We start from the raw sequence: 14,927 nt of genomic DNA on the forward strand, positions 1-14,927 counted from the left end.
CCCTAATACCCCACCCTCCGTGGTATTTACTCTTCTATTTTCTCATTGTAACCCATAGAGTCTCATTATATCAATGTGTCCTGCTGAAATGGATGGAACAGTGAAGGGAGACTGACATATTGCTGGATATGTGCCCAAGGGGAAGACTATCTCGATCACTAATTAGGTCACAGATCTGGCGTGGAAACAAACAGATGACAAATCCCTCATGGACAGTGACTTGGGTTTGTGCTTGTTTTGCAAATCTACTCCCATGATCACATTTGGGCACAAAGTAGCCACTCATTAAAACTTGTCTGTAATAACAACAATATTTTATAGAAGTTCACATTTTGTTTTTGTTTTTAGAAAATGTTGATTTATTTATTTTTTTAGCAAGAGAGAGAGGAGGCGCGGGGCAGAGAAAGAGGGAGAGAGAGAATCCCAAGCAGGCTCAGAGCTGTCGGTGCAGAGCTCAACGCAGGGCTTGAACTCACAAACTGAGATCATGACCTGAGCCAAAATCAAGAGTCAGACGCTTAACTGAATGAGCCACCCACGTGTCCCAGAAATTCGTAATTTTAAATAAAGGGCAGGGGCACCTGGATGGCTCAGTCTGTTGAGCTTCCGACTTCGGGGCAAGTTATGATCTTGTAGTTCGTGGGTTTGAACCCTGCATTGGGCTCTTTGCTGACAGGTCAGAACCTGGAGTCTGCTTCAGATTCTGTGTCTCCCTCTCTGCCCTTCCCCCACTCATGCTCTCTTAAAAATAAATAAATGTTAAAAAATTTTTAAAACGGCATACAGTTACATTATCTTAATACTCACAATGATCCTCTGAGGTAGAGAGGACTATTATTATTCCTATTTTTTAATTAAGGAAATGGGACCCTCCCAAAGTCATGAAGTAGTTGTTAGTAGGGCAGTTCAGATGCCCTGACTTGCACCCATGTCTTGCTTTACAGAATGATCATTAAATCCCCTCATTCTGTTTCACTGTATCCATGGTGAAATATTACAAACATAAAATTACATGGGTTTCTTTTTTTTTTTTTTTTTATGTTTTTATTTTATTTTTGAGAGAGAGACAGAGTGTGAGCAGGGGAGGGGCAGAGAAAGAGGGAGACAGACTCTGAAGCAGGCTCCAGGCTCTGAGCTGTCAGTGCAGGGCCTGATGTGGGGCTTGAACTCATGGACTGCGAGATCATGACCCGAGCCAAAGTCGGACGCCCAACCAACCGAGCCACCAGGTGCCCCAAAACTACATGGGTTTCTGAAGGTGGTGATCTTTGCTCAGCAGTTCAGGAAAGCAAGAGTAATATAATTAAACACGTAGGCAGGCAACTCTGTCTGTTTAACACTAGCCAGCACTTACTGAGCTCTGATCCAAGCACTCGAATGTACTGTCTCAACAAATCTGCACAACCATCTTAGAGGCAGATACTGTTATTATGTCCATCCTACAGATGAAGAGATTGTGACCCAGAGAAATTAAGGGCCAAGTTTGCCCTGTGAATGTCAGTGCCAGGACTCAAGTCAAGCTGTTTGCTACCTGGCCTTAAGAAAACACAGTAGAAAGGATTTGCAAGGATAGAAAATCTCCAGTTATATAATAAAGAGACAATGAATGGGAAATAATCCTGCAGCATATGTGAGATGGCAGAGAAAAAGGAAGAAAAATAAAGCCAGCTAACCTGGATATGCAGATGAAGTCACTGACTTAGCCATTCCTACTTGGGAGCTCATTCCTTGTTTGAGAAGCAAGTAGGTGAGCATAGTAGGCTTGTTCTTATATAACACGCCTGCTGTTTGTTCTTTATGTGTGACGTAGAGAAACTTAAACAACCAAAGTACAATGTTATGAACTTAGCACTCCAGGCTATCCAAAGAACAAAGCACTTTCAAGCACATTCATGCATTAAAAATGGGGAGGTGGAGGCGCCTGGGTGGCTCAGTCGGTTAAGAGTCCGACTCTTGGGCGCCTGGGTGGCGCAGTCGGTTAAGCGTCCGACTTCAGCCAGGTCACGATCTCGCGGTCCGTGAGTTCGAGCTCCGCGTCAGGCTCTGGGCTGATGGCTCAGAGCCTGGAGCCTGTTTCCGATTCTGTGCCTCCCTCTCTCTCTGCCCCTCCCCCGTTCATGCTCTGTCTCTCTCTGTCCCAAAAAGAAATAAACGTTGAAAAAAAAAAAAATTAAAAAAAAAAAAAAAGAGTCCGACTCTTATCTCGACTCAGGTTGTGATCTCACGGATTCGTGAGATCGAGTCCCGCGTTGGGCTCTGAGCTGACAGTGCGGAGCCTGCTTGGGGTTCTGTCTCTCTCTCTCTCTTTGCCCCTCCCCCGTGTGGGCTTGCCCTCTCTCTCTCTCTCTCCAAATAAATAAACTTTTTTAAAAAAGGGGGAGGTGGGCTTACCTTTTTATACAATGTTTCAAGTTCTGCCCTGAAGTCTTGCTCCTGTGTCAACACCGGTGGTCTTGAAGGAAATGGCTTGATGGGGTTTGGCAGTGCTACAATTCGCCCATCGTCTCCGAACCACCTTCTTCCCTGCAGGTCACGCAGAGGGATGGACAACATTTTATTCTTTTTTTTTTTTTTTAATTTTTAAAAAAATGTTTATTTATTTTTGAGAGAGAAAGAGAAAGAACGGAGGAGGGGCAGAGAGAGAGGGGGACACAGAATCCAAAGCAGGCTCCAGGCTCTGAGCTGTCAGCACAGACCCCGACACGGGGCTCAAACCCACGGACTGTGAGATCATGACCTGAGCCAAAGTCGGACGCCTACCTGACTGAGCCACCCAGACGTCCCAACGTCTTCTTCTAACTGGACAGAAAATGGTTTACAAAAGAAACAACACTTGCAAGAAAATTCTGGGTCGACACACACATTTCATGCACCTTCCCCTGTCCCAATAGATCTTTAAAAGCCTCGTTTCTGGGGCGCCTGGGTGGCTCGGTTGGTTCAGTGTCAACTTTGGCTCAGGTCACGATCTTGTGGTTCGTGGGTTCAAGCCCTGCGTCAGGCTCTGTGCTGACACCTCAGAGCCTGGAGCCTGCTTCGGATTCTCTGTCTTCCTCTCTCTCTGCCCCTCCCCTGCTCACACACTCTCTCTTTCTCTGTCTCTCTCAAAAATAAACATAAAAAAATTTTTAAATAAAAAAAATAAAAGCCTCGTTTCCATTAGCAACTGAGTCATCACTAACACCCCCCACAATTAAGATATAGTCCTCACTCCCCTCCAAAAAAGCGTTAACAAAAAGCTTACAGGGGTGCTTCAGAAAAAATGTATTTTCTATGCATGAAAAATTGAAGGAAAAAACCATAGGAGCAAAACAACGGAGAACCTTCTATCCGTGGATGATTAAACATTTCTGTGAATTGCGTGAGGGTTGTGGACATCTGACTCAGCAGGAGAATCCCGAGCCCAGCCAACGGAAGAGGGGTTTTAAGCGGGGGGAGAGGTTGTGCGGTTTGAGGATCGCCAAACGTACTGAGAGACAAATAAAAATATTGAACCACTGTCTACAGGCAGGAGGAAATGAGAATGATGTGACTGTCCCCACAGGAAGAAGCAGCTCCAAGAGTTGCCCACCAGGGGACAGGGAGGATGGGGGGGGTGCGGGGGGGAGACACTGGCTGCGTGCTTACAGGTTCCTGTGTCAGCAACCTGTTCTCCATGATGTTCTGACAGGTGCGAGGCACGTCCGGTCTTGTGCCGATGTACAGGCCTTCGTCTTCCAGATATCTGGGCTGTACGTTCTCGGGAAGCTTTTTATACGTAGGCACTAGATAGGTCAGAAGCAAATAAAAGCAACATTGGTGCCAGCCTAAACATTTGCAGCTGCAATTTGGTGACTTCAAACAACCACTGGAGATTTCATTTAGATTCTTGGAAGCCGCAAATGCTCCATGTTAACTTCTAGAAGCAGAACCAGGGAAAAGAGGAATGTGTTCACCCGTAATATCACGTTGCAGAATCATGAAATAAGTCCACACCTAACTCACCAGTGTGGCAAAGCACGGGGACGGCAGTATTCAAATCCGAGGACCTGCTTCATCACTCACTGGTGGAAAGAACCTGGGCCGGGCCCTTCTTTGAACTCTTTCCTTCCGTACAAAAGGGATGAGAGTATCTACTCACAAGGTTCTTGGGAGAATGAAATGAGGTAAAGTATGAGAAAATGCTTTGTAAGTTAAGAAGTTTAAAAAAGGAGACAAACTTGAAACAGAGCAGCAAGGGAGGATTTTCTCCAGAGGCGATGCATTTGCACTTGAGGGTTGAGAAGGAAGGAGCTGGGGATGGGGACCTGGGGGTGTGAGTGTCCCAGGGAACAGGGGAGGAGGAGGAACACAGGGCGGGCACTGAGTGGGTGGTGAGCAGTGCAGGGCAGTAACGTGGAGGGAGGGCCTGTCAGGCCACCAGCAGCAGTGGGTTCTGGCCAGGGGGGTGGGTCACCGAAGGCTCTACCTGGGGAGTGACCGAGCAGATTCTCAGTTCTAGAAAGATCCCTGGGCCTGCTTGGGCAGAGTAGGCCAGAGGAGAAATGAGAAAAGATGGTGGATTTGTGAGGGCCCGGAGCCAATTTGGGAGCTAAGAGGAAAGGTGGAGAATCACTTTTGTTTATAATTACCTCACTCTAAACCTCGCCAAATCCTCGAATCTGCCAATTCTCCTGTGTGTGGCCATTTGGATACTCTGTTTCCCAAACTCCCCCGCAAAAAAGCAACCAATGCCAGTAGTTCTGGAAGAACCTACCTCGGAGTCTTTAGAAAACCTGGGGCAAACCACTGTTGTAACCTTTTTTTCTGTTCCCCACCCCTCACATGGCTAGACGGGGGCCCATTACTAATCCCAGGGGTCTTCAACTCTTTTCAAGGGAACGTTTTTGAGCACTCGCCCACCCTGCATATGCCTATATGTTGTGTACGCATGATCATACTTACAGAATTAGATCAGGGAAGGAAGAGATTAAAAATACGTGTAAGTAGAAGCCTTGACATTGGCTAACACACTCGACTTTGGCAACTGTTCTCCAAACAGTGACAAGAACGACAGCACCAGTAACAGAAATTACTATTATTTCTGATCTCCTGCTATGTGCTGGTCACAGCACAGGTAATTCACTCATGTCATTCCTCAGTGCTCAAAGGAAAACTAAACGTCCAGGGTCATTTCATAGGAGCATCTCATTTCCTGCTGACTTCAGGCGAGGCACCCCGGAATAGAGGAGCTCGCTCATGGTCATACCTTGCGGAGGAGGAGCTGGGGCTGTGTGGCTCCCCGACTCCTGTTGGCTAGGCCAGGGTCACCTCCTCACAGGGCCCCCCCGTGGGCCAGCGCGAGTGGGAGAAGGATCTGTGATTGGATCCCCGCTCAGAGCAGGACCCCCGTGCAGCCGGGACAGCTTAAGCCTCTTCCACGAGCAACCCCCCCACCCCTTGTCTGAGCGGGCCCCTGGGGTGAAACCTCCACTCCCAACCAAGGGGGCTCCAGCGACAGGCCTGGAAGTGAGAGTCCTCTGCACACAGACACAGGTGAGGAAGTTCCTCCTTGGCTGAGGTTGCCGCAAATGCATTTCTCCACTCCCCCAAAGGGCATCAGGATGCATTGTGCCAGACGTGTGGCCTCTGCAGCTGGCCACCCCGCTCATAAACCTGCCTCCCTCACGTCACTAGATTCAAGGTCTTGGACTAGTTCCCTAACTTCTCTGGGCTTCTGCTTTTTCATCTGTAAGATGAAAGAGACGACTTCTCTAGCCCTGGTGTGGGAGCAGATTTGTGGATACACAGCAAGTGCTTAGAAAGGTGCCTGTTGGCGGGAGAGCACAGGATGCATTTACTGTTACTATTATGGCAAAGGTGTCAACTTTGGGCACGTTTCCCAGCTGCTTATTATTTTTTTTTTAAATCTTTATTTGAGAGAGAGAGAGAGAGAGAGAGAGAGACAGAGACAGTGCAGGCGGAGGAGGAACAGACAGAGACAGAGACACAGAACCCGAAGCAGGATCCAGGCTCTAAGCTGTCAGCACAGAGCTAGACTCCAGGCGCAAACTCACGAACCGTGAGATCATGGCCCGAGCCAAAGTCGATCGCTTAACCGACTGAGCCACCCAGGCAGCACACCCCCCCACCCCCACCCTGCGTCATGTCCAACAAATACATTGAACACACGTGATTCAAAATTAACTATCAAAATTAAACAACAATTTATCTTCGGCTGGGCTTTTAATTGGAACTCAGGACATGACAACTGAAAAGAAAGCTAGCTTCTAGGTAAGGTAAGGGCAGGACCCCCTTTTCAGTCTCAAGAGGTTCTCAAACCACCCTGCCTTTTTTCTTTTCTTTTCTTTTCTTTTCTTTTCTTTTCTTTTCTTTTCTTTTCTTTTCTTTTCTTTTCTTTTCTTTTCTTAATTTATTTATTTTATTTTATTTAAATTAAATTAAATTAAATTAAATTAAATTTATTTTTTATTTTTAAAATTTACCTCCAAGTTAGTTGGCATATAGTGCAACAACGTTTTCAGGAGTAGATTCCTTAATGCCTCTTACCCATTTAGCCCATCCCTCCTCCCACAACCCTCCAGTAACCCTCTGTTTGTTCTCCATATTTATGAGTCTCTTCTGTTTTGTCCCCCTCCCTGTTTTTATATTTTTGCTTCCCTTCCCTTATGTTCATCTGTTTTGTCTTTTAAAGTCATCATATGAGTGAAGTCATATATTTGTCTTTCTCTGACTAATTTCGCTTAACATAATACCCTCCAGTTCCATCCACGTAGTTGCAAATGGCAAGATTTCATCCTTTTTGATTGCTGAGTAATACTCCATTGTACATATATACCACATCATCTTTATCCACTCATCCATCGATGGACATGTGGGCTCTTTCTATACTTTGGCTACCGTCGATAGTGCTGCTATAAACATGGGGGTGCACGTGCCCCTTCGAAACAGCCCACCAGTATCCCTTGCATAAATGCCTAGTAGTGCTATTGCTGGGTCGTAGGGTAGTTCTATTTTTAGTTTTTTGAGGAACCTTCATACTGTTTTCCAGAGTGGCTGCACCAGCTTGCATTTCCACCAACAATGCAAAAGAGATGCTCTTTCTCTGCATCCTCGCCAACATCTATTGTTGCCTGAGTTGTTAATGTTAGCCATTCTGACAGGTGTGAGGTGGTATCTCATTGTGGTTTTGATTTGTATTTCCCTGATGATGAGTGAAGTTGAGCATTTTTTCATGTGTTGGTTGGCCATCTGGATGTCTTCTTGGGAGAAGTGTCTATTCATGTCTTTTGCCCATTTCTTCACTGCATTGTTTTCTGGGTGTTGAGTTTGATAAGTTCTTTATAGATTTTGGATACTAATCCTTTATCTGATATGTCATTTGCAAATATCTTCTCCCATTCTGTGAGTTGCCTTTTAGTTTTGCTGATTGTTTCCTTCACTGTGTAGAAGCTTTTTATTTTGGGGATGAGATCCCTATAGTTCATTTTTACTTTTTTTCCCCTTGTCTCTGGAGACGTGTTGAGTGAGTGAGGAATTGCTGTGGCTCACGTCAAAGAGGTTTTTTCCTGCTTTCTTCTCGAGGATTTTGATGGCTTCCTGTCTTACATTGAGGTCTTTTATCAATTTTGAGTTTATTTTTGTGTAGGGTGTAAAAAAGTGGTCCCAGTTCATTCTTCTGCATGTCACTGTCCAGTTTTCCCAGCATCACTTGCTAAAGAGACTGTCTTTATTCCATTGGATATTCTTTCTTGCTTTGTCACAGATTAGTTGGCCATACGTTTGTGGGTCCATTTCTGGGTTCTTTATTCTGTTCCATTGATCTGAGTGTCTGTTTTTGTGCCATGCCATTTTAATTTTTAAAAAATATTTATTTACTTATTTTTGTGAGAGAGAGGGAAAGCGTAAGCAGTGGAGGGGCAAAGAGAGAGAGAGAGAGAGACAGACAGACAGACAGACAGAATCCAAAGCAGGCTTCAGGCTCCGAGCTGTCAGCACAGAGTCTGACGTGAGGCTTGAACTCACGAACTGCGAAATCATGATCTGAACCGCAGTGGGACGCTCAAACACCAGTTAAGTAACTGGGGAGGTCCCTCAGGCACTCTCAGGAGGAAAGAAAATTCCAGGTGAGAAAAGAGCAAAGGGAAGCCCAGGCCAGAAACTCAGCCAGGGGCAGTCACTAGGAGTTAATCCAGTGGTCCTGGCTCCAGCATCCTTAACCATTCCCGACCTCCACCTCCCTGAGGTGAGGAACCTCAGCCAACCTGCTTTGCAGCTCCCTCAGAATCGCTCACGTGATAACATCCTTTTGCATGACAGTGACAAGCCTGGTGGCTGGGGGCTCCTGGAGAGTCTCAGGCTGGTCTGGCGGGCAGGCTTGTGAGTAGAAGGTTGGGACTTTCAGCAACCGTGCCCTCCATCCCACCTCTGGGAGAGGAGAGGGACTACAGATTTCATTAATGGCAGTGATTTGGTCTACAATGATCGTGTCTATGTAAGAAGCCTCCATAGAAGTCCTAAGTGAAGGGGTCTGAAGAGCTGCCTGGTTGGCGAATGTGCGGAGGTGCATGGAAGCTCCGTGTCCCTCCCCTCGTGCCTTGCCCTGTGAATCTCTTCACGTGTGTGCTATCTCATATCCTTTCTTACATGATCAACCAGCAAGTAGAAGTATTTCTCTGACTACTATGCACTGTGACAGCAAATGACCAAACCTGAGGAGGGGGTCACGGAGCCCCCAATTTGTGGCGAAATCGAGCAGAAGTGTGGGTAACGTGGGGACCCACTACTTGAGGCTGGTGTCTGAGGTAGACAGGAGTCTTGTGGGGCCGAGCCCTTATTTGTGGGGTCTGCGTTAGCCCCAGACAGGTAGTAAGCTATAGGATATCCGGCTGGTGTTGGAGAGTTGGTCGGTGTGGGAAGAAACCCACACATGTCTGGTCACAGAAGTGTTCTAGAAAGTTTGAGTGGGTTGGGGCGCCTGGGTGGTGCAGTCGGTTAAGCCTCTGACTTCAGCCAGGTCACGATCTCGCGGTCCGGGAGTTCGAGCCCCGCGTCAGGCTCTGGGCTGATGGCTCGGAGCCTGGAGCCTGTTTCCGATTCTGTGTCTCCCTCTCTCTCTGCCCCTCCCCCGTTCATGCTCTGTCTCTCTCTGTCCCAAAAATAAATAAAAAACGTTGAAAAAAAAAATTAAAAAAAAAAAAAAAAGAAAGTTTGAGTGGGTAGAGGATGAAGCAGAGAGAGTTTCCTTCTCACAGCCCGAATCTCAGAATCTCGGAGTCTCACATGTTCTCCGTCCCCAGCACAGGTTGCTGATTTGATGCGGGGACCCCCACAACATCCTGGTATTTCTTTTGCTGGTCTATCAGTGAGTGTTTGTTCAATGGGCATTTTCTCATGTTCTTTATTTTAGTTTCACCTGAAGGCATTTCTTCTTTTTGTTTTTAAAGTTTATTTTTTTATTTTGAGAGAGACAGAGATAGTGCAAGTGGGGGAGGGGCAGAGAGGGAGAGAGAGGGAGAGAGAGAGGGAGACAGAGAATCCCAGGCAGGCTCTCTGCTGTCAGCTTGGAGCCCAATGTGGGGCTCCAAGCTACGAAACTGTGAGATCATGACCTGAGCCAAAACCCAGAGTCGGATGCTTAACTGACCGAGCCATCCAGGGGCCCCAAAAGGTATTTCTTGATTACTAACTCAGATTAGAAATTGGGTGTCCTCGGACACCAGCCATATTTCATCTGAAGGAAAACGAAGATGCCCACACTGAGCAAGAAGGCAAAACAGGTACCTGTCAGCCTGCTGGGCACGAACAGGAGTTCTTTTTCCATCTGTAGTCGGACGTGGGCGCTTTCATAATCTGCAGGTCTGACTGCCACAAAATCCGCAGCTGCGTGATCTAAGCCCCACAGAAAAGCCTCGGCCTCTGTAGCACTAATCAGCAATTGTTCATCCTGCAGCAGATTAAACAGATGGAAAAAGATCCGCTAAGATTACTAGTTTACTTAGAAAAATAATAACGACATTAAACTCATCAAACAATGTATCTTATAATAAAGTTACCTTTTCCTTTTGTTTATCTTTAAAAAAAATTTTTTTTAATGTTTATTTATTTTTTGAGAGACAGAGACAGAGAATGAGCTGGGGAGGGGACAGAGAGGGAGGGGGAGTCACAGATTCCAAAGCAGGGTCTAGGCTCCAAGTTGTCAGCACAGAGCCCGATGCAGGGCTCGAACTCACCAACCGTGAGATCATGACCTGAGCCAAAGTCAGCCGCCTAAACGACGGAGCCACTCAGGGGCCCCATCCTTTTGTTTATCTTTTTAAATGTCTATTTATTTATTTTTGAGAGACAGAGAGCGAGGGAGACAACGAGCACAAGCAAGGGGGAGGAGCAGAGAGGGAGGAAGACACAGAATTGGAAGTAGGCTCCAGGCTCTGAGCTGTCAGCACAGAGTCTGACACAGGGCTTGAACTCATGAACTGCGAGATCATGACCTGACCCGAAGTCGGATGCTCAACCGACTGAGCCACCCAGGCACCCCCGTTTATCTTTTTTAAATTAAAAAAATTTTTTGTGTACCTTTTTTTAAATTTGTTTTTTAAATGTTAATTTATTTTTGAGAGAGAGAGAGAGACAGCACGCGTGAGTTGGGGAGAGGCAGAGAGAGGGGAACAGAGGATCTGAAGCAGGCTCTGCACTGACAGCACAGAGTCTGATGTGGGGCTTGAACCCAAGAACTGTGAGATCATGACCTGAGCTGAGGTCGGACGCTCAATCCACTGAGCCACCCAGGCGCCCTGTTTATCTTTTTTTTTTAAACGAAGGCCCAAAGCTGTCTGGCCTTTCATATTTAACAGGTGGGTTTTTTGTCTTTCACTACTCCACGTACTTGGGAAATGTCAAAATCAGAATGGGCTGAAGACAGAAGACGTGTGCTGGGCAAAGCTACTGAAATCTCAACAATTCTGGCCTCCTCTGATGGCATGCATTGTTCCACATTTGCTTAAAGTACTTGGGCCCAGAAGTTATGTAGTATGTTAACCTTCCGACCGGCACGGACCCCAGGACACGACATGGACAGCTGTGTCCACACTCTGCTCAGGTTACTGGGTCTTGCCTCCCAGCTCCCTGCATTGCCTGCCTGCCTTTGGGGAGCTTTCCTATCGTTCTTTTTTTAAAAAAATTTTTTAATGTTTATTTATTTAGAGAGAGAGAGGGACAAAAAAAGAGAGACAGAGCACGAGTGGGGGAGGGGCAGGGAAAGACAGAGACACAGAATCCAAAGCAGGCTCCAGGCTCTGGGCTGTCAGCACAGAGCCCCACGCGGGGCTCGAACCCATGAACCATGAGATCATGGCCTGAGGTGAAGCTTAACCGACTGAGCCACTCAGACGCCCGACCTTACCTACTGTTCTAATCCTTGTTTTTTCTCACCCATCAGATGGCGATATTTAACAGAGCTTACCTCTTAGGGTTTTGTGAGAATTATCGGACTTAGAATTCGTAAAAATTCTAAGTACTGGGTCTGCAATCACAAATGTTCGCTGAAGCATATTAATTTTGTTTGCGTAGTTTCCAAATTTTTTCTCCTTTTCTTTCTTCCTCCTCTCCTTCTCCACCTTACTTTTCTCCTTCTTCTCTTTCTCCCCCACCACTTTTCTTTTTTTAAATTGAAGCCCGGTGCCCATTAATGAACAATATCTTTAAAAATGTTTATTTAAAGATAAATAATTTAAAGATAATGCAGGGGAGGGGCAGAGAGGCAGAGAGGGAGACACAGAATCTAAAGCAGGTTCCAACTGTCAGCACAGAGCCCGACACGGGGCTTGAATCCACAAGCCATGAGATCATGACCTGAGCTGAAGTCGCATGCTTAACTGACTGAGCCACCCAGGCGCCCCCTAAGCAACATCTTTTAAACTCCCGTGGAGATTTGCACAGGTGGTTGCCTGGTTACCTGCCTCTTAATATTTCTTCCCAAATATACACAACAGTGAGAAGGGGAAGTGAATCTACGTGGTGACCAAGCTCTCAGCACAACTTGAAGACAGAGAATTCCAAAATCGTCAAAAAAGTAAAAAAAGAAAAAAGTGCCCTAATTTCAGTGTGTGACGTTTCTCGCTTGTGCCCCTCTTCTGCTTCGCGGTGAGCAGAGACAGACTGAGAAATACGGCAGAGAAGACAGAAAAGGAGAGCTACAAATAACCCACAACCTCTGCCAGAAAGACTAAATCCACCTTGAGCATAAAAATACTGAGGAAGGGTCTGAGCAGACAAGAGCGCGCATGGAGTACGGGGACGGGGCCTCACCTTGCACACGATTTCAAAGGGCAGTTTTAGGAACACGTCGCTTCCAGGGGAGAAACACGCAAAAGAGAGGAGAGGTGGCTTTTGGAGAGAAGTGTCATGATTTCAGAAGCCTACAAATCTGTTGCCAGTCCTGCCTTCCAGAAGCGGACCCTGGTTCTCCTCCCGTTCTGGGGGCGCTGCACTCAATGACTTCCTTCCAAGAGCAGGATTACGAGTATAGGTATGTAGCTTCTGGCTCTAGGTCAGGAAAGGGCACCGTGGCTTCCTCCTTGTTTCCTCCTGGATACATGCTTTGGGGGAAATCCGCTGTCGTGTCATGAGGACACTCAAGCAGCTTTGTGGGGAGCCTCTGAACTGAGGCTTCCCGCCAGCAGCTCTCGCTGGGCAGAAGAGTAAACCACCTTGGGAGCAAACCCTCCTGCTTAGTCAAGCTTCCAAATGATTGCGTTCTTGGCCTCGTCTGCAACCTCCAGAGACATCCAGAGTCAGAACAAGCTGAACACTGATTTGTAAACCAATTAGTATGGAACAAGCTTCTGTAAGCCTAGGTAAAAAATTCCATTTTGATTCTGTTGCTTGTGTTTTGGTATCATCTCCAAAAACTCACTACCAGCCCCCATGTCAAGGAGCTTTTTTTGTATTTTTTTTTTTTTTTTTCCCTAGGAGTTTCGTGGTTTCGGGTCTTACATTTAAGCCTTTAATCCATTTTGAGATATGGGTCCACTTTCATTCTTTTACATGTGAATATCTAATTATCCTAGCACCATTTATTGAAGAGACTGTCTTTTCTTCACTGAGTATTCTTGGCTACCTTGTCAAATTAAAAAAAATTTGTTTTGAATGTTTGTTTATTTTTGAGAGAGAGAAAGACAGCATGAGTGGGGGAAGGGAGAGAAAGAGGGAGACACAGAATCCAAAGCAGGCTCCAGGCTTCGAGCTGTCAGCACACAGCCTGACATGGGGCTCGATCCCACAAACCGTGAGATCATGACCTGACTCAAAGTCTGATGCTCAACAGACTGAGCCACCCAGGCGTCCCTCCCTTGTCAAATATTAGTTGACCATATATGCTTGGGTTTATTTCTGTACTGTCCATTCTGTTCCATTGACCTATTTGTCTGTTTTTAATGGAGTACCATGCTGTTTTGATGACTATAAGCTTTATAATATGGCTTGAAATCAAAGAGTGATGCCTCCTGTTTTGTTCTTCTTTCTCAGGATTACTTTGGCTTTTTGCATCTTTTGTGGTTCCACATAAATTATAGGAGTCTTTTTTTCTACTTCTGTAGCAAGTGTCATTGAAACCTTTATAGAGATTGTATCGAATCTACAGATGGCTTTTGGTAGTAGTCACATTTTAATAATATTGACTCTCTCAATCCATGAACATGTGATAGCTTTACATTTGTTTGTATCTTTGATTCCTTTCATCACTGTCATACTTTTCAGAGTACAGGTCTTTCACTTGCTTAGTTAAATTTATTCCTAAGTATTTTAGTGTTCTTGATACTATTGTAAATGGGATCAATTTCTTTACTTCTTTTTCAGGAAACTTATGGCTACTGTAAAGAAACACTACTGATTTTTGTATGTTAACTTTGTATGTTGCAACTTCACTAAATTCATTGATTAGGTCTACCAATTTTTTGGTTGAGTCATCAGGATTACGTCTGTAGGGCGCCTGGGTGGCTCAGTCGGTTAAGCTTCCAACTTCAGTTCAGGTCATGATCTTGCGGTTCATGAGTTCAAGCCCCACATTGGTCTTTGTGCTGACAGCTCAGAGCCTGGAGCCCATTTCGGATTCTGTGTCTCCCTCTCTCTCTCTGCCCCTCCCCTGCTCATGCTCTATCTCTCTTTTCTTCAAAAATAAATAAACATTAAAAAAAAATTAAGAAAAAAAATCATAGCATCTGCAAGTAGGGACAATTTTACTTTTTTTTTCCAAGTTGGAAACTTTTTATTTCTTTTTCTTGCCTGATGGCTCTAGCTAGCCTTCTAGTACTATGTTGCATAGGAAAGGTAAGAGTGGGCAGCATCATCCTGCTCCTGATCTTAGAAGAAAAGCTTTCAACTTTTCACCATTGAGTATGATGTTAGCTGTGGGCTTGTCATAGATGGCCTTTATTACATTGAGGTACATTCTTTCTATGCCTAATTTATGAGTTTTTATCATGACTGTTTTTCAGATGTAACTTTGAAGTGTTTAGACCTCTTCTATACAATGTTTATGCATTCAAATGTGGAGAGGATTATGCCATTTTGCAAAGACTATGTTAAAAAGACAGCTTTCCTAGAGCCCAAATGTCCATCGATGGATGAATGGATAAAGAAGATGTGGTATATATATACAACGGAGTATAACTCAGCAATCAATAAGAATGAAATCTTGCCATTTGCAACTACGTGGATGGAACTGGAGGGTATTATGCTAAGTGAAATTAGTCAGAGAAAGACAAAAATTATATGAGGACTTTAAGAGACAAAGCAGATGAACATAAGGGAAGGGAAACAAAAATAATATAAAAACAGGGAGGGGGACAAAACAGAAAAGATTCATAAATATGGAGAACAAACTAAGGGTTACTGGAGGGGTTGTGGGAGGGGGGATGGGCTAAATGGTAAGGGGTAGTAAGCAATCTACTCCT

At 45.4% G+C, this 14,927-nt stretch overlaps 1 protein-coding gene across 7 annotated transcripts in view; it reads right to left on the reverse strand.

The window, feature by feature from the left end:
• The window catches only part of CC2D2A (coiled-coil and C2 domain containing 2A), a 145,239-nt gene that overhangs the window by 85,804 nt on the left and 44,508 nt on the right, over positions 1 to 14,927 (reverse strand). For all 7 annotated transcript variants that reach the window (XM_086705416.1, XM_086705413.1, XM_086705414.1 and 4 more), the window contains 3 exons: positions 9,760 to 9,922; positions 3,625 to 3,761; positions 2,392 to 2,523 (listed from right to left, as the gene is read on the reverse strand). In XM_086705416.1, coding sequence (XP_086561542.1) covers positions 2,392 to 2,523; positions 3,625 to 3,761; positions 9,760 to 9,922 — 432 coding nt within the window. The remainder of the gene's footprint in view (positions 1 to 2,391; positions 2,524 to 3,624; positions 3,762 to 9,759; positions 9,923 to 14,927) is intronic.

The sequence above is a fragment of the Puma concolor genome, chromosome B1 (assembly GCF_028749965.1).
Source record: "Puma concolor isolate L17-30 chromosome B1, mPumCon1.1.hap2, whole genome shotgun sequence".
NCBI lineage: Eukaryota > Metazoa > Chordata > Mammalia > Carnivora > Felidae > Puma > Puma concolor.